Below are 20,904 nucleotides of genomic sequence, written 5' to 3'. Positions count from 1 at the left end.
CCCTGCTTCTTTAAAGACTATGTATTTTGTTGACAGGTCTGCCCTGTGTTGTATTGAATTATCTAACATATAATATGTCTTAGTGACAAGTCATCAAGCTATACTATTGTAAAGAAATTCAACATTATAGGAGTCATGGGCCAGCATTTCTCAATTTAGATTTTTTTGACAGAAGCGATGGAGAACGCTGTAAATTGTTTAAATGCACAGGCATCTGGGGGATGTAACGGCCTCTTTAGATAGGTTTCTGTAGGAGAGCGATGATATGTTTTCCAACAGTGACGAGCACGTCCTCTTTCATCAAGTGGAGTCATGACACCACAAATTTTCTAGGTCAAGGCTGTTAACAACAGATGCGAGAGGGGAACAAGAGGAGAGGTGAAATCAGAGGGTGAGGGAGACACAAAGAACGAGACAGAGAAAGAAACAAAGACAGGGACCACAAAGTCTGAGACTGAAAGTGTGTGTGCGTGTGTGTATTCCGTGTGTAATGCTTGTTCAATAAGAAACCGTGACACAGATAAGTGCTCATGTGTGACAGCTCGGTTGTTCTTTTTAACACAGCGTCCCTGCGCCACTCCCAGCTTCCATTCACAACAACAACGTGTCAGCAATGAGAAAAACAACCTGATACCTCAAGGCATCGGTTCTACTTGTGCACACGTCTGATCCTACAGATCCGTTGCTGTGAGACCACGCTGCTTTGTGGGCACACTTGGCCTGAAAACGTCTACAATGAGTGTGATGGATGGATGTCCTTTAAATCTGTGTCCATTTATTATCTGTTCACCACCTGTTGTCTGGTAGTCATTTGTTCATGCTGGCTGCTGGTGCTTTGGGTTGGTGTTATGGGAGGTTCACAAGTTTTCCTTGTTTTAGGAGATATTGTATATGAATAATATCAGAAAAATGTTTTTTGCCACTTGCGTGGAGCTGAAGAAGCTGTAAACACAACGCTGACATAAAGTTGATATGATGAATGTGTTAGCAAAAGTGCTATCTATTGAAACATTTGGCACATGGTGAGCAACATTGCATCCATTCATAGCCATTGTGGTTAACACTTGATGAGTGTAAGTACAGTTTTACTCTCCTTTTAGCTCTGTCTGACCTTCACCAATTCCTGAGGGGAAAACCTTTGTGCTTCAATGTGTTCATCAGCTAGTAGCATTAATAGTAGCATTATCTGCTGTTCCGTGCTAGGCTGGTTGTATACAGTGAGGTTATTCAAGCATTTTTGCTGAAAACAGCTGTCTGCCGCAGCTGAAAAAAAAAAAAAAATGACGATGAGAGCGAACCAAAACAGGAAATTTGCTGGCTGTAAACCCAAAAGAAATGAGCCGAAAGATGCTAGAATGCTCCACAGAGCTGAGGATGACTGCTGAGTCAGGCAATAACTGTCTGTGGGTTTGTCACTGTGAGCAACTTCTTGTTATGGTCATTTGCTCCATTGTTACTTTAATATTAAATTTTGATTAGTGCAGCTTTAACTCGGTTCAGTTCAACAGCTGGTGGAATCTTTGACGATACAGTGTGCAACAGCACAGATCCATCAACATCACATAGTCACATAACATCATATCACCCTCTTATATCACACAACATGTCACACTTACACAGCTAGGAAAGTGTTCTCTGTTTTGTTTTCTTATCTCCTGTCTTACCATGTTCTAGTGGATCATAACATATTAGGTGTGGAATCTTCAGATGCTCTGGTGCAAAATGAGACCAAACTTTTCTATAGAGGCCAGTTTTTGAGCCACAACAAAGGCCAACATGTGGCCTGCAACAAAAGGCAAGGCTTCTTGTTTTTAGCCAGGCCCCCAGGAAGGTTGCTGGTCTTTAAAGCCAATGTGACATAGTGACAAACCGTGTAAGTACAACGTCCAAGTCTGCCACATGATGCTATTGGGCCCAAAATAGCATAGCATTTTGAAAGTCTAGAAGAGCTGACAGTGAAATCATGTTATCCCCATTCAAGTTAGCTGAGTGCCAAACTAGAAGTAGGTGGAGGTTAGCTTCCCCACTGCCAAAGTCTTTAGAGTGCTTGCCTGATTGGCCCGATGATGCTGAAGATCCAGGTTATTTTACACCCATGAAGTCGAACTGTTATGGCTTCATGGTTCACTGAACAGCTTTCATAGGGATAAACGGTGCCCTGCCTCCAACACTGCATCCAGTTCTCTTTATATGTCTTTTTTTTTTTTTTTTAGCCGAAACAATGTCTGGGTATGCTTTTTTCTCTGTGCTTTTGCTATGTGATTTATTTTGATGACTTGCAGCCCCTACTGGCTGGTTAAGAGGAGCGAGCAGTCAGCAGTCACTGAGTATGAAACAGGCTTTTCAACAATGAATCAGTGCAACCACGAGATGTTCTTGAGCCTATAGTCATGAATATGCGCACAAAATATCAGGCTGCTTGGTCTGGTAGTATGTGGGATTAGCTCACACACACACACACACACACACACACACACTGGAAGGTGTGATTCCCCCCACCTTATGTCTGGCAGAGATAACAACACCACAGTATCAGCATGCTGCACTGGCGCATGTTGCTGTCATGTAAGTGCAGTAATCAGCCGGGGAGTTTAAACTTTGAAAAGTTTGGAGAATATACTGCGGGGGAGGGGGTATCACATTACTACTTACTGATATTAAGTGATAGTGAAAGTGTTATTACAGTAAGATGCATGTGAAACACTGATATAGGCTCACTTGTAAAATCAATAGGTGTTATCTACAAAGAAGTTTATATGAAGTCTTCATATGATTATTTTTATAATCTACAGCTCCATGGTTCATAAGTAAGAAGTAAATCAATACATGACTACAGTAGGCTTTTATCAAATGACCAATTCAGCCATTGATTTGTACTAAAAAATCAAGATGAATCAGAATGCTTTCCTCCTATTAGGTTATTTAAGTACTTTCTTCAAACCCATTATTGCCTGTTTTACTGTAACAGTATGATGTAACTGCATAATGTATTGCATGGTGTTCACCTTAACTGCTCTGTTCACAATGATCCATGTGCTGTAGTGTACTATTTTAGCAGGGACGGAGGTGCTTGAATTACCACTCTTAATAAAAGGAGTTTAAATGTGCATAAATAAGAGTGGGGCTGACAGTAGCTGAAACCAAAAATGCTTGAAGAGGCGTATTTCATCTAATTTAGCAGCTAGGAAATGAAAAGCAAAAGCTGAACACCACGAAAAGAAATTTGGCAACTTCAACTGGAACTTTGATACAAAAATATTTTATCATCAGTGTTTTGCTCTCGACACAAACCTTTAGAGGCATCGCCTCTAAGGATAATGGGAACAAAGCCAGAGGACTGCCACAAATAAGCAGCGAGATTTGTCAACACAGGTCATTTAGGAAATCAAATAAAAGTACAGAGGAAGACATTTAACTGGGAAGCATGTCTATGAGATTTATCATTTGAATAACCTCTTAATTGCCCCAAAAGTGTAACTAATGGCTCTAACTAAAGGACTAATAGTCCTTTGTGTTTATCATCAGCACTAATATACTGTCAGGCTGCAGGTTGGCCTTTCCTGGAACTGCTACATATGGTGGCATGCCCGAGTACAGAGATCCCTGCAGTGTGTGAAAGCAAATAAACAGAGATTAGCTATTAATACATGAGGACCAAGAGCCCCATGTGTCTAATTTGTTTTGTGTAGCACACAGAGGAGGAGAAATCAAGAAGGAAATTAATACCAGTATTAGCAGGGAAAGTTAGCGGAGGATGAGGGACTGATAAATGTGATACTGCAGGACCTATGGTTCTCTCAGTTATTGTCAGCAGAGGCCTAAAGACATGGCTTTGTTTTGTTTTCAACACCTAATGGACTAGTCACAAAGCCCAGTGGACTATGGGAAAATGTAGTGGATGATGCAAAAAATTTGATCAAATGCTAAAGGGCTGTCCACATCATGAACAGTAACTATAATGGTAATGATATGAGCACCCACACTAATGAACAACATTTTGTGAACGGCTGTGTTGTAGTACTCAAGGTTGGTCTTGAGACCACTTTTTGAAGGTCTCGTCTCTGACTTAACCACATTTAATTTGGCTTTGTCTTGGTCTCAGAAAAAGAAGACTCTGGATTTAATTTCAAGACCAGGTCAAAACCACAACCGCAGGAACATCACTTAATTGCCTGTGTAAAAAAACAGTGCTGAGTCAAGATGGTGAAGTTGATTTAGCTCCTTTGTGTTTGTATTTATTTGCGCACAGAAAGCAAATTCTAACACATAAAATTCATCTTCTGATTATTTTATGAAGACATCTCTCATGGTGCACTCAGAAATACACACATAAACAGTCTGGCAATAAAAGAGGTGAATGACGAGGAATCTTCATTTGTTTTTTGTGCATGTCTTTTTGGGAATGTTGATTTTTAACATCAGTTGAGCAGTGCCTGTGGTTTGCATGTTACACATTTTATCTTAACTGTGTCATGCAATGTGGGACTTGCACTGGTCTGGTCTTGGTCTTGACTCGGCCTCAGCCTGCCTTAGTCACAGCTGGAGTGCAGCTTGGGAAGTGATTGGCTGTCATTGTTTTTATCATTCATCGAATCGTTCTGTAAGTGATCCTGCTAGTATCATTCGCCAATGTTTGTCGTTAGTTGTAGTCTCTGTCATCCAGTTGAGTTAGAAGGAAACAATATATTTACAGTTATTGTTATAGTTATCGCTCTTGGTGTGGACGGCCCTTAAGGTCCCACCAAGGTGGAAAGACACTGATTAGCTGGATGCTGTTTGCTTTTAATTTTATGATGTTTTCTACAAAATTTGTTTGTGTCGCACACAGAGGAGGAGAAATCAAGAAGAAAATTCATAGCACTACGAGCAGGGAAAGTTAGCGGAGGATAAATGTGATACAGCAGGACCTATGGTTCTCTCAGTCATTGTCAGCGGAAGCCTAAAGACATGGTTTTGTTTTGTTTTCCAACACTGGACTGGACTAGTCACAAAGCCCAGTGGACTATGGGAAAATGTAATGGATGATGCAAAAAATTTGATCCAATGCTAAAGGGCTGTCCACGTCATGCACAGTAACTGATGAACAACATTTTGTAAACGGGAGTGTTGTACTACCCAAGATTGGTCTTGACGTGAGACCCATCAACTACTTTTTGAAGGTCTCGTCTCTGACTCAGCCACATTTTTACTCGGCCTTGTCTTCGTCTCGGATAAAGTGGACTTGGGATTATATTTCAAGACCAGTCAAGACCATATCTGAAGCCTTTCTGGGGGAGTTTCACTCATACAAGGGACTACAAATTGGAATATTCCAGCCAATGTTACTTCTATTTTGGCCACTCTTTTAGAAAAGCTGTCTCACATAAGACTAACTATCCACACAGTAAGGTATTGTACTTCGAAAGTACTTTTGAAGTGAAGCTGCTACTGACCCCACAGTCATCCAGTAATGTACCATTTAGTGTATCTTCAGATTGCACCTAAAACAGAATCAGCATGTGTTAGTTTCACTCTGGGTAAGTGGATAACAAAGAAAATCTCCCCTGAAACCAAACTGTCTCTTTAATTTATGACATGCAGGTGTCATGCTTCTGTAGCAGAATTGTGATTTTGTCCACAACATCCACAGCTGCTCGTGTAAATCTACTGTTGTTGCATAGTTATGTCTATTTTTTTGCTGATACAATGTGTTTTTGAACTGCTGAGCAGACTGTTTTAAGACAACAGGGTCAGCCCATTAGCCAGTACTTCAGATTGATGTTGAATGTGAAAATTATCAGGTAAGACTTTGCAGGCTGTGTACAAGCCAAAGTTTTAGCTGAAGGGAACAGATAAATAGCAGTACTGAGACACAAGAGTATAATGAGTCTACCGGAGCTCCTGTGGGCCTTATATGGGAAACACATTCTAGACAGGAGGTAAACCTTAACAAGACTTATTATATACTTGCTTTAATTCTTTTCTTCTAATAATCAGACCCTCCTTTTTGTTTAGCAGTTCATCCTAGTGTTTAATTTTAATTACATCATTTCCTGTGGAGAGGTAAATGTTCACCCAGGTTACATGTGTGGGAGAGTTTTTCAGATTCTCAGAGCAGTGTGCCCTTCCTCATAATGTCTTTATAATTGATTTTGGGTTAATGCGAGGTTGGATTCAAAGAACAGCTGCTCAGCATGAGTCCTGCAGAGTTTATGTTTGTGTGTGTGAGAGCGTACACATGTATCTGTATAGCCTACGTATACTTGATTCCTGCAATTGCACATCTGCGTCTGAATGTGTGTGTGCTCTTGACGGAGTTGTCCTTCCGTGTTGCTGTGCCATTTCACTTCAATGCCTGATTGGTCAACGTCTGTCTCTGCGGGCGGCATGACGTCTTTAACTCCAGGAGGGCTTTTAGCGTGTGTTCGGAGGGTGTGTATGTGCATGTCTGCGTGTTATTTTGTTGTGCTTCCTTAACCACGCGTATGATGCTCCCAGGCGTCCTTTCTAGCTTTCTCTCAGAGGCACATACAGTTATATACAATACACACACACACACACACACACACACACATTTAGAAGCATATAAATCTGCACTAATTTGCAGTCTTTGAGCAGTAAACTAATCTGGTTAGAACACACTAGGCTAATTAGCATAGGATGAACCGACCTCACTTGCCATTTGACCACCTGTACTTATACATCACACACACACACACACACACACACACACACACACACACACACACAGAAAAAAGGAACGGGAGGAGGCGAGGCAGTGAAACAGTAAAATTGCTTCTAATTCAGCGTCTGTGATGGAAATACTTTTATTTCTCCCTCTTGGGCCACAACAAGGATTTAACAGCCTCTTTGACTGCTACAATATCGCCGAGATTTACCTGCTGTTTCTTCTGCCATAAAATGGCTTTGGTTTTGTTCAGTGGTGTAGCATTGGTTGAGGAGGTGCAACACTGCGGGGGAGGTGGGCACACTGCTATCACAGCCTCCAATATGTCAAAAGTAATTAGGCTGATCGGAGAGTATACCCTATTATGCACGGAGAGGTGTGTGCTGCGCACTGTTAATTAGACTGATGAGTAGATGCACTCTAATAAGCCCTGCATAGACCTCTTCTCTTTAAAAAGGCAGAATTTGCAAGGCACGTTTGCTGATATGGGTTAGTTATGTTGTTCTCATACACCTGGAAAAATGATGGGCAATATATGGAGAGAATTAAAATAATTAGTCAATTAATCATTAGGAGCGTAACGAAACATCAGTCTAGATTGATATATCAATTCAGTGATCAACAATCCTATATCATTTAATGCAAAGTGAAAACATCAATACATAGCATCAATAAGGTTGGGCCTGTGAAAAAAAATTCAAGCACGTTTGATATTTACAGGGTTCCCACAGTCATGGAAAACCTGGAAAAGTCATGGAATTTGACAGTCAAATTTTCCAGGCCTGGAAAAGTCATGGAATTTGTAAAAATCATTAAATGGTCATAATTTTGTTGTGTGTAATGAAATGGCTACAGTAATCTCCCATGAATAACCCTCCGCATAATGTAACATAAGGGCAAATGTATTTTGTGGAGCTGACGACGTGACGTAGCTCTAATATGCGCTGATGTGTAACAAGGTTTACATGTACTGTATGTTTCTTCATTTTCTCGCTGCTTTCTGTTTTTCCCTTCATGTAGGCCTGCTAGTCAGGCAAGTGGGGAAAGAAAAAAAACATATTATGGGTCCTTGAAAAGTCATGGAAAGGGCTGAATCCTGCATTAGCCAAACACTGAACCGGTATACCGAATTTTACCATAAGTTCTCGTCTCACTTGCCTCAGCAGCCGCTCCCGAGTGGAACATAATGATACTGTGTCCTAAAGTGCGTCTGACTATCACGTTGCATCGCATAATATCGGAGCTCTATGTCCACACTGAATCTGTTCAATATGCACTTTTGTTATGTCATATGAATATCAGCTCTGACCTTGAGATCATATTGGAGATGTTGCCTCTTAAAAAATGGGTTAGTACTTGCTATCTTCCTATGTTTATGCTTTTTACACGGAAAGCACATGTTTTATATTGTGATATGAGCTGGAACACACAGTACAGCCAGCAGAGAGCAGCCTATGGGTAGCCTATTATTAGTGCTGGTCATTTAGCTTACCAGAAACATTTAGACCCCTGGTGATCTTCCTCCAGCCAGCAGCCACTGTATTTAGTTTTTTTGTTGTGAAATGAGGAGGCATTGTAAAAATTATTTCTCAGTTCAACTTTATTAATCAGCGATTTCCTCATCAATTGCAGGGCTTTCAAATCCAGCAAAAGAAATAAATAGAAACAGGGTGTCCGACAAAGGTTTGGCTGTAAATGGCGCACTGCATCACTTGCAGCTAATTAGGACACCTCTGTTATAAGCTTCATTTCCAAAATGTTGCCATATTGGTACAGTTTTAGTTTTCTTGAAAGACTAAGACTGAAGTGTCTCCTCTCATTATACAATAAAACACGTGAACTTTGTAGTAAACATATACAATTGTAATAATTTCTCTCCCACCTTGGTGAAATGTTATGCCCCTTCATGTTGCTGTGCTCAGCTCACAGCTGTTAGTCCATTTATAAACAAATAAGCATAACATTATGTTAATCACGGTGTCATGTTGCTTATTACTAATGCAATATAAGTTAGATTTAGCGCTGTGACGCTGTCAGCACAGGTTGCTGATGAAGGCTACTTTTTAATTTGCCAGAAAGTGTCATAATGACAAATGCTGGTTCAGCTGCTTTACATAAAATCAAAACTGGTTTGAGCTCGAAGTGAGACCAGCAAACCCAGACACTGACCCAACTCTAATTGTCATCTTTAAGATGTGCCTTTATTTTTAAAGTCCCATGACATCTTGCTGACTGTTTCTGTGCAAGTGCACCTCCTCCTAAACATTTGAACAGTTTTAGTAGCCTAGTGTCAGGCAGACAACGACAAGCAGCCAAGAAACTGACAGTGAGGATACTTGCTGATACTGTCTCTTATCGATCGCAGGTCCCTGAATTGAACCGAATCGAATTGAAATTGTATCGTGGCAGGCTTTGTGATATCAGCAAAAAATTGTATGCTTGTCCAGAGAATTGATAAAATATCCTATTGGGATGAAACTTGTGATTTACACCCCTACTGATTTTTGATCGAAAGAGGCTGACAATATTTTGATAATAAATTAACTGTCAGTAATTTTTTAGCTAAAAATGCCAAACATTTGCTATTTCAAGCTTCTCAAATGTGCGGAATTGATTTTTTTCTTTGTCCAATATGACAGCATTTCAGTTGGTTGCCAAAACAAGCAGTTTAGGATGCTACCTTGGGCTTTGAGTTATTATGAAGAATATTTTTATTATGAAGAGCATTTTTCTTTTCTAAGTTTGAAACTTCTATGAAGGCTTTTATATTTGGTGCTGCTGTAATGACCAGAACACAAGAAATTTTTAATTTCTATTTCTATTCTATTCTATTCTATTCTATTCTATTCTAATTTCACAAGATTAAATAAAATGAATGAATCCAGAAAATGATCATTAAAATTTTACTCGAAAATTATCATTAGTCACAGCCCAGATAGATGATCACACATTTGGAAAAAAATAATTTTCTTATTCATTAATATTTGTTCAACATGTAATAAAACATTGAATGTATATTAAAGATTTTTGTGTGTGTGTTTTCACCAACGTTACTCTCTCAGCACTTGGTCATAAAGCTCAAGCTGTGAGCGAGATGTAATAACATAAAATGATGAATTACAGAGGTCTCCCAAGAGTTCCTGGGCATGATGGCGCAGTCCATTTTCTATAAATGTATTACCAGCAAAGTTTGTGTATTGTATGCTAAAATTTCCTGAGAATATGTCTTTAACACCCTGTTTTTGTGAAGTAGAAATATGGTGGTACGGTGGAGAATGACAGTGCACAACCATTGTTCTATTCTTTAAGCGAAGCCTTGAATCAAACCCCTTTTTGCACCCCGAGTTTGCTGGAAGGTATAGCTTGTAAGACTACACGAGCTATTCCAACATCTCCTCTGTCAACATTGTGGATTTCTCTCTATATTACCATTTTTCTTTTTAGCCTCATTTTTTTTTTTTTACCCAAACTTCAAAGACATCTGAACAGGCAAAATATGCAAGGCAGAAATAAACTGGGTCTATATTCTGCTGTGGATCAGTGTTTGAAAACCTTTGTTGACAACATGCCACTAAATGCACTGAAGCTACAAATTAGATAGTGACAATTGTCACCGTTTGAATAAGCTTTGGTCCAAGATTTTGATAGTCGACTACATTTTCGCGTGACAAGCATTTCATTTTCCCAGACGACCTTCACTCCCAAGGGAGAGCTGAAAACTGGGTTCTGCTGTAATTAGGCTCGCTCGCTGACAAAAAAAGAAGCACCCAAGGTAGAGGGGGGGGAGATAAAAGACAGGGAGGTAGAGTGAAGGAGAGGATGAAGGTGGAGAGGATGTGAGGAGGAGGAGGGGTGGAGATAATGAGAGGCAGGGTGACAGAATGAAAGAGTGCAAGAGGAGGAGAGCATGTCAAGAATCAAGGGGGGTTGTTTGCCTGCGGCTGCCTCGTGGTGTGATGTCGTCGAATCTTCTCACCATGTTTTATTACAAAGGGCTCTGTGTTAGGGTCTGTGTTGTCAGCATGCCAACTAACTTATGTCGGCTTGAGCATCTCAGACTGTCCCCTCGCTGTTAATTTTGCACACAACAGTTTAGTTCAGTCATAACGAGCATCGAGCTAAGAAACCGTCTGAGCAAAGCCTGAAACAAAAAGGGGAAATGATGTTTTTTAGCCTTCTGTGTGGTTGAAACATTATTTTTGGTGGCCAAAATGTTATTATTTTAACAGGTGTAGTTACAGGGGAAGCAGCATTTCATAAGCATTTTAAGATTCTGAATGTTTGCTTTACTGTCTGCACTACTACTACCAGCAATAGTAATAAAAAGTGTCTTCCATAACTCTGTCATCCTAAATGTTTGATAGCATGTGGTTTTACCACCACTTTCTGTACTATACCAACATTTGCATGCATGGACATGTTACCGTAAATCACTTTTTTCCTCATGAAATTGCTCTCATTTTACAATTTCCCAGCCTGCCAGGCTTTGCACATACCAGGCAGAAATGTGCAGAAAATAGTTCTCAGGGCAGCTCACATGGCAATATTTCACCATTAACGCAGCAGGGTGTCTAATATGAATTGTTTTACTTTTACAGTGAATGTTGCCATCTGCGGTTTTGCTGTCAAGTAGCTTTGCTGTGCTGTCATACATCTTTGTAGCTATCTGAGAGAGCACAATTAGTTTTGTGATGTACAGGATTGTGTCAGTACATCACCTGGCTGTGATTTAATAAATGAGACAGGCAATATGTGAGGTTACTGTAGCAGATAGAGCCGATAGTGTAGGTTATGGTGGGGACATGCAGTCATTAGTGGCACCCAGATCAGCTAAGTGCTATCTACACATATTCACATAATGGAGTTGTCTTTCTTATTGCTATCGCTGCCGCTGACTGATTTCACCTGTAGGTGATTCTTAATTACCATAACTGCCTTTAACCCATTAACCAATGTGATCAGGTATGTCTGTAATGATTAGTGTAAGAGATTACAATTTCAAATTTGATCAGAATCGGCCAACATGCTTTGTCTGATTTTGCATAATGAATGAATACATACATTCAGAATCATTGTATTTCATGTCTACATCTACTAGTGGGCCATCACGATAAGAGTATGCATGCATAATGTGATGTTAATCCCACTACAGAAGAGACTTGATGATCACTAAAATTAGGTAGGGAAAAAGTGGATATATCAATATTGATATTATTATTATTAATATCGGTCAAATGAGTTGTTACATATTGGCATTTTGGATTTTGGCAAAAAATCAAATATCAGGCATCATCAGAGTGGGCAATATGTTGTTATCATGTTCTGAATAGAAAATAAAAATGTCTAATGGTTAAGAAATGTGTATTAGTTCATAGTATATTGTCATATTGCCTGTTTAGGTACGTCACGCTGTACGGCAGGTTTTTATGCCTCTGTGTCATTGACAGCCACGGTCGGAAGCATTATGTTTTAGGATTGTCCGTCCGTCCCATTCTCATGACTGAAATATCCCAAGAATGCCCTGAGGAAATGTTCCTCAAATTTGGCACAAACGTCCACCTGGACTTAAAGAACCAATTAAGTTTTGGTGGTCAAAGGTCAAGGTCACTGTGACCTCACTGTAACTTCCATTCTCATGAACACTATGTCACTGTTCGGAAATTTCTTCAAAATTGGCACAAACATATACATGGACTCACAGACAAAGTTTGGTGGTCCAAGGTCACTGTGACCTCACAAAACATTTTTGTTTTTGGCCATAACTCTACAATTCATACACTAATTTCGACAAAATTTTACATTAATGTCTTATAGATAAAATGATGACATAATTGTAATTTATATCCCAAAAGTCAAAGGTCAACTTCACTGTGACATAATTTTGTTCTGTAAAAATATTTCCTGGCCATCATTACTTGGTTGCATTCTGAATTGATTACACTGATCATAGGTGTCTGCCTTAAAACTATATATACTGTATAGATCTTCTTTGTTGCTGGGTTGAAGATGTTTGAAGCCTCCATGTTTTAGAATTATTAGCTTCTTTGCAGCAACATCTATATTTGAAGCAACTGCCATGGCTACATATGAAGTCTGGACTGACATGGATGTAAACTGTAATTGCTTGACTAGTTGGCAGAGTAGCCCAGGAAGGCGAAGGCATGACCCGTCCTACACTGCGTTACTCTGCCTCTGATTGGCTTACCCTGATATTTTTACCCTTGCCAATCTCACCCAACCCAACTAATGAGAGTAACGAGTACTAGAACCAATCAGAGAGAGAAGAATGGGTCATGCCTTCACTGTCCTAGGAAAAAAAAGGTCTATGAGACAGGGGTGCTCTTGTGAGATTCATGCTTTCCACTTTCTATTACCAAAGTGTATGCATTCAATCCAAAAACAAGATCATTTACAGTGTCATGAGCCATCACTGCAATCTTATTCATAAAGTATTAATTAAAGTTATTACTATTTTTAGAATGCAGCAGTACTTCAACATACTATTTGATTATGTACTGTAGTAACAGCTAAGTGATATAGTTGTATGTGCACAGATGATAACACTGAATGGTAGCGTGGTGCCTTGGAAATAGCCATTATCAAATGTATAATAACTAAGCAGGAAATGCTGCCATTGTCTATAATTGTATTATCTTTGTTGTCATTGTCTTCTATCATTGTTGTTTTGGTTATACTTTGTTGGCATAGCAATAGGATTTTTTATTTGTTTAGGTTCATTTGTGGCTATTATCTCTTTTATGAGCAGGTGGGGGAAAGACGAGAGGGGAGAGGCATTACAGGAAACAGTGTAAAGTGGGATTTTATGAATATGAATGACACGCATCACTATGCAGTACTAAAGTTGGCATCTGAGCTGACTGTTAATTAAACTCATACCTGTCCTCTTCCTGCAGCTCCCTCTTTTTCACCTCTCTCTTTCTCTCTCTGTCTGCCTCTCTTTTTGTCTGACAGAGACAGTGATGGATACAAGGACGGCGACAGCTGAGCTTGGCTGGATATCGTTCCCTGCCAATGGAGTAAGAACAATGTGCAGAGGTGTACTGTGCATGTGTGCGTAGGTGTATGCTTGTGTGTGTACCCTTGGGGAAAGCAGTTTGAGTACACTTTACAGTGCTCCATTAAGGAGTCTGTCAAAATCCTAATTACAGTTGCAAGGTGACACCAATTAACTGCTATTGATGCAGAATAGAATGGATTCCAAGGGATCAGGGAGGTATGGCTCACAAGAGTCTGCGAGAGACAAATTAATACATTAGAGTAAAATCAAATAGAATAAAATAGTATAGGGTCTTCCTCCCGTCTTGTACTCTTCTTTTTAAATATTGGCTGAGCTACTAGCCGGTTACAATGGTCTGCTGTGTATGTGTGGGTTTGAGGTGAGCTGCTCTAATTGTGATGAATGGTTGTCCCTCTTCAGAAAAGAACAAGGTAGAGGAGAGGAAAAAAAGGGAATGAGGGAGCAGAGTGGGGAGGTGGGAAAAGAGAGAGACACACAAAATGGGAGGGAGGGAAAGAGAAAGTTTAATTTGTGTCAGGTCTTGGTAAACCCATTAATCATTTTGGCCTCTCCTCTCCTCTCTTCCCATACTTCCACCCCCCTCATCCATACCCCCTGCCCCTTACTCTCTCTCTCACACACACACACACACACACACACACACACACACACACACACACACACACACACACACACACACATTTCCCCAGTGGGAGGAGGTGAGTGGCTACGATGAGAACCTCAACACCATCAGGACGTACCAGGTGTGCAACGTGTTTGAGCCAAGCCAGAACAACTGGCTGCTCACGACTTACATCGATCGGCGGGCAGCCCAGCGCATCTATGTGGAGATCCGCTTCACCGTACGAGACTGTGCCTCCATCCCCAGCGTCCTGGGCTCCTGCAAAGAGACGTTCAACCTGTACTACCTGGAGACTGAAAGGACCGTGTCAGAGGGCATCAAAGGAGTGGAGTACTGGGCCAATGCCCCTTTTCTTAAGGTAATGGGTCCAGGAAAAAAGCAAAGTGTGAAGAGCTGCTGGTTCTGGAAGTATTGTCACACTATAAATAAGCATTTGAGAGTAAAATGTTGATGGCATTCTCATTGTTACTCAACACAAAGACAACAATTCCGTTGGAATAGGCCATGGCTATTGGTTAAATTTTGATTTTCATTTATCAATTTGTCACGTTAAATGGGAGTGCTAAGTGCAGAGAACCTATTTTCATCTGAAAATTGCACAAGGCTGATAGCAGGGTTTTTGTTTTCCGTAGCCTATGAAAAGTTGTCAATTTGGAGAGGCAATGTTCTCACAGCACACTAGGACACAGCAATTTAGATGAAAACACCACATCAGAGCTGAGTTTATTGACCAAAGTCTACAAATTTCTAACCTCACACGGTTAGAATTTAACGCTCAGTGATTGATGTGTTTTTCCCCAGTGCACTTTGAAATTCATAGTCCACTTCTCTCCTAAAAATGTCACGTATACACAGTCTTATATATTTGCAGCTTTTCAATTAACTAAATTGAATCAAATTTCAGTGTGGTTTTGCACTGTTTGTGTTGATGAATCAGAGGATTGGAAACCATCCAAGTGTCGGGAATGTCTGAGTAGCGTCCTCTGGGGCCGCCATCAAGGCCCACTGGGGAAAAAGCAAATTATGACTAAATTCCAACCCACAGTAATAAAATGTTCTGGTACATAGTCACAAGTGTATTACAGGTGATTCAAACATTACTTGATGAATTTGAAGTGAGAATCAAACAACAAGGACAGAGGAACCTAAGAGTCTTTTTGGCTTTCATTCCTCTTGCTTTATTTTGCCTTTTCTATCCTTCACTTTGTCTGAATTCTCTGTCAGGTGGACACCATTGCTGCAGATGAGAGTTTCTCCCAGGTTGATTTTGGAGGGAGGCTAATGAAGGTTAACACAGAAGTTCGGAGTTTTGGGCCGTTGTCCAAAGGCAGAGGCTTCCACTTGGCCTTCCAGGATCTGGGCGCTTGCATGTCTCTCCTGGCTGTGAGAGTATTCTACAAGAAATGCCCCAGCGTGGTGCAGAACTTTGCTTTTTTCCCAGAGGTATGGACCAGAACTAACTGAAGCTCTTTTGTGAGCTGTTTTCCTCATTGTGGTGTATCATGTAAACAGACGTTCAACAAGACACTTTTTATGTTTCTGATTCTGTGCAGACACTGACTGGAGCAGAGTCCACCTCATTAGTCATCGCTAGAGGAAGTTGTATCCCCAACGCTGAGGAAGTAGACGTGCCCATAAAGCTTTACTGTAACGGTGACGGAGAGTGGATGGTACCCATCGGCAGCTGCAGCTGCAGGTCGGGTTATGAACCAGACAATGGCAACGTGTGTCGAGGTAAGCTGTGCTTGTTCAAACTGTGCTCATAAAAAAATGAAGAAAGAAATGCTTCTGCAGATACTACACTGCATCACAGCATATCAAAGACAATGCCGTATAGACTTGGTTCATTCTCTTTTATGTTCTGATATCTTGGCAACAGCAAACACCATTGCATGCTGCACACAATTTGCATATTGTTTTGTGGCCAAAGCTAACAAGATGGTATGACGGCAAATCAATATCCAGCAAACATGTTTATAATCAAACATAGAAAGAATGCTTTTGCAGCCAACAATAACTCAAAAAGCAGACAACAAAGAAGTATCTTCATGCATGCTAGAACCAAATAGTTCTAACCTTAATTTTTATATTTATGCAAGCCTGTTAGAAATATTGCATTGAAATTATCCTTTGAACAAAATGTGTGCATATCAATACTCTTTGTTTTCCATCCACTATGAAAAATGTGCCATATTTAAGTCCTGGCTTGATCTACAAAACAACAACATAGCTGGGCTACTGTGCTGAGTCAATTCTGTAGAAAATGCAAATGTTTTATTGTGTGCAGAAGAGGAAAGTGTGTCATTTCTGGCAGTCCTAGCTGTGTAATTGCATGCATGTATACGTTTTCGGATGTATTTTTGCCCAAGGGTGCAGCCCACGATGTTCCATATGTTAATATTAGTAGAAGCAGACTTGGGTGAACATGGCACAGAAATAGCTCGTCTATCTCTTTTACCTCCTTTTTATATCTGGCCTCCTTCCCCATTTCCTCTCCGAAGTAGTACCCATCATTTCTTATTCTCCCTGGAGAGTCTCATCCACTTGTGTGTGTGTGTGTGTGCATGTATGGGTATGAAGGAGAGGGTGTGTGGGGATGTGCGAGCATGTGTGTGTGATGTATGTACATATGGTGAAATGATAAGTGAGGCCGCCTCATCCCATGTTAATTAGTTTAGCGTGTTCCAGCCAGATTAGTCCACTGGAAATTAGTCCTGAACTGCCGGAGAGTGTCTAGGAGATAGAGGGGCAACTGAAAGGGTGGAGGGAGGGTAAAAAAGGAGGGAAGGAAAGAAGGAAGAAACAAAGAAAGTAAAACAGGAGAGCCCTCTGGAGAGATGGACTGGCAAGAAAGTTTAAAAAAAGGACAAACCAAGGACAGAAAGGTAAAAAACTGTGAGAGATAAAAGAGATAGCGAACACAGAAGGGACTGATGAATAGTATTCTATCCATCTCCAGTGAAATACATTAAATGTTAGCTTTGCCTTTGGTGTCAGTGTCTCTTTTGCAGAGAAATACTTTTTCGCCATATAATATTTGAGCGGGTAGAAGGTAAGCCAGACAAGATTCATGGAAGACGATGATTAGGTCTGACAGCATTGCAGTTATGTTGATCGGCATTGCTTAAGATATCATGTTGAAATTTGGAATCATTGTGTCATCCCAGCCGTTTGCTGTGGATCTCTACAAAGATATTAAGCTTTGAAATGTTGCCTTTGAAAATCATGACTAGTAAGTAAATCTCTGCAATGTTAGTTAATATCAATATTTATGAGAATATAAATTAAATCACTATTTCTGATGAGTTTTAAGGTGAGGCAGGAGATTCACAACCAGAAAAATGGCAAAGACTCGTCAGCATGAATCCTTAGAAGTTTTAGGGCTGCAACTATTATCACCACAATTGATTAATCTGTCAATTACTTTCTCAATTAATCAGTTAGTTGTTTGTTCTATAAAATGTCAGAATGAGGTGAATATGTTGATCAGTGTTTCCTAAAGCCCAAGATGACGTCCTTGAATGTCTTGTTTTGTCCACAACCCAAAGATATTCTGTTAACTGTCAGAGGAGTGAAGAAACCAGAAAGCTGTAGTTGGAGAATTCTGACTTTGTCAATAAATCAAGCCCATTAATTGATTATTAAATTGGTTAGTGATAAATTTAATAGTTGACAAATAATCGTTAATCATTGCAGTCGTTGCATCAAATAAGTTTACAGCCAGGGAGCTGTATCTTTGGCCAATTGTGATAGTTAATTAGGTCCCTAAATTTTGACGGCACCTATTTGCACCATGTCGTTTGCCATTAAAAAGATGACAGCAAGTGTGATCAACAAGGGAAACACATACTAATGTTACAGTTTGTTGGTGTTTCTCTGAAAGCCCTGTCTCAGTACTGGTAAGACTGCACATGCACCTTGCACATATGTGAAATTATCTTGGTATTTCCTGTCTTTGATTGCGCAGGTTTTCCTTCCTCATCACATATCTGTTTCATGTCAGATTTTAACGTTAGCTTAGCTCTTTTTGAGTTTGTCTCAACCACTGTGTGGCCAAAGGGGGCTTCAAGTAGCCAAAGTATCTCCATACCACCAAATTCTTGTTAAGCATTTTATCCACAGTAGCCCTTTACAGGTCAGCTTTTTGTAACTGCTAAGGCTGTTGGTCTCAGTGCCGTCATGAAAGTGTTTCCTCAAAGGGAGCGTTTTTCTCTCCCATCCAATTTCCAACATCAGAACAATGTGATGTTTTTAGCTACTCAACCAATCCTTCAGTACCTATTTTGGGAAATGAGCTGTCTGTTCCGAAAAGACTGCCATATAATTGGTTAGAAGCAGCTTTGTTTCTGTGTTTGAACTGAGTAATTAGTATGATGTCAGTAATATAACTAATGGACACTATATTGATTTTTTTGGTTTTTGTATCTGGGTGTAATTTTTTTTTTTCATTCAGTGTTTTTGTTGTTGAAAATCCCAGGCCTTACCAAAAAGTCTGAATGGTTGCAGTCCAAAGAGAGACTGTTGACGTGACTTGACAGTTTATGTAATGGCATGTCTACGTACACCTGCCTTGTGTGTTTCAGTCAAAGCTTTTGTGCTTAAACACTGATTTAAGATGTCGTGGGACAGAGCCTGTCCCGTCTGTCTCCACAGAGCTGGCATCCTTTTGGTGTGCTCTTCTGCCAATCAGCTGATAACAACTTGGCAGGAAACTGGACTCACTATTAGAACAGATGGTTGTCTTTGTGTGTGTGTGTGTGTGTGTGTGTGTGTCAGGCCACAGAGATGGTGTTTATTTTGCACCAAACCAGCATATTGTACAAACCATCCGGCAAAACTGGCTCAACATCAAAGTACTGTGCTTGTGCATGTGTGTGTGTGTGTGTGTGTGTGTGTGTGTATAAAGTAAACATATTCAAATAGACCCTTACTTCAAATGCGCCACACTACAAATGTCAGCGCAACCACTGAATACACACAAACTACCCCTGCTGTGGACCCCGACAACGCTCTAAGAGTTTTTTTAAACCTGCAGCCTTTACCACTCACACACACACACACACACATGCACACTAATGCAAGTCTTTAATAATTGATCAGTGAGCCTGTATGCCAACTTTATACAATTGTCATCCACATGGTCGCTGTATGACTCCACACAGCTGGCTAAAGGCACAGAGGAAAACAAAGGAACCATCTTTTTCTCTCTCTCTTTGTCCCCTTTTTAACTCATTCTTTATGCTTTCATTTCTATCTCTCCTATCTTTTGCATTTTCGTTCTGTTTCCTCATCACCGTCTGTTCTTAGATTTGTCACATTGGCATGATGGATTTTCTGTTGTATGAGCTGCGTCAGTTCATTCTCAAAGGCATTTTAATTTCTATCCATTCTATCCACACCCAATCAGGTACACAGCACTACAAGAATTACTGCAAATGCATCTAAACTATCTATGTATTGCCATGAAATGATATTAAGTATCTAAAATCTGACATTTTAATAACAAATGTTCAACTAGTTCTCAAAGAATCTTTGTCTCCAAAGAGCTGAATTTAAACAACAGTACACTATTTAAACTCAGTGCCACCAAACAAATGGTAATCCAGGTTAATCCATGTTAATCCATGTGTTAATCCATGTAAAATTGATCAAAGTGACACTTTATATTAAAATGATCCTATATTTATTTATTAATTAAATAGTATAATATTGAATGCAGATATCAGTGCTTAATCAGATTTTAATAAAATCCCACTGCTATTTCTCCTATAAAAATATTACATTTAAGTGACTCACAGACAACATGTACATGCAGTGTTAGGAGTTAGAAATCCTTAGACAGCTGGACACAGAGAGAGAGAGAGAGAGAGATAACTATAGAGAGGGTATCTAGAGATAACTAATAGAGAGAGAGAGCAAGACTTGTTGCCATGGTGACACACCCCATGTGTATGAGCAAGGTTGTACAATAAATGACCTTGACAAGCCAGATGTCTATCTGCCTATTCAAGATAAACACATGGACACACACACACACACACACACACACACACACACACACAAAGGGAGGCACAAGCCATTGATGCTCCTTAAGAGACGACTTCAAAGAAAGGTAGATATCTGAATATAAAGAAACCAACAAAAAGGGAGAGTGACATAGACAGACACGGAAAATAAGGAGAGAGAAAGTGTCTGATGAAAAGAGAAGCTGAGTGAAGCAGTGGAAAAAACTTACTGAGGATAGTTTGAATGTTTGAGAAATAGTAATGACTATTATATATCAAGGAATACATATATTCTGCAACAGCTTTAAAGTGCACAAGGCTCTCAAAGGAGTGCACTACTGGTCAGTTTATCCAGTTGCATGTAAAGAGCACTAGAGTCTTTCACACGCAGCCTTCACAGCTTTTTACTCTTTTAAGTGTTTTGGAGGCATTTTTATGCCTTTAATACAGACTATAGAAAGATGACAGGAAATGAGGAAGATACAGCTGCAACTTAGGTCCCTGGATGGAGTCAAACTAGGGACATTGAAGTTCATGGTCAGTGTCTTGACCCCTAAGCTACAGGTACGCC

The 20,904-nt window shown here is 40.0% G+C and overlaps 1 protein-coding gene across 1 annotated transcript in view; it reads left to right on the top strand.

Moving 5' to 3' along the window:
- Positions 1-20,904, top strand: part of LOC117253907 (ephrin type-B receptor 1-like) — a 114,540-nt gene that overhangs the window by 32,411 nt on the left and 61,225 nt on the right. Inside the window, exons 2-5 of the mRNA XM_033621770.2 lie at positions 13,640-13,704; positions 14,396-14,686; positions 15,553-15,771; positions 15,882-16,062. Of these exons, the coding sequence (XP_033477661.2) occupies positions 13,640-13,704; positions 14,396-14,686; positions 15,553-15,771; positions 15,882-16,062 (756 nt within the window). The remainder of the gene's footprint in view (positions 1-13,639; positions 13,705-14,395; positions 14,687-15,552; positions 15,772-15,881; positions 16,063-20,904) is intronic.

Source organism: Epinephelus lanceolatus, chromosome 6, assembly GCF_041903045.1.
Source record: "Epinephelus lanceolatus isolate andai-2023 chromosome 6, ASM4190304v1, whole genome shotgun sequence".
Lineage (NCBI taxonomy): Eukaryota > Metazoa > Chordata > Actinopteri > Perciformes > Serranidae > Epinephelus > Epinephelus lanceolatus.
Note: the sequence above shows the minus strand (reverse complement) of the source record. Positions and strands in the feature narration are given on the sequence as shown.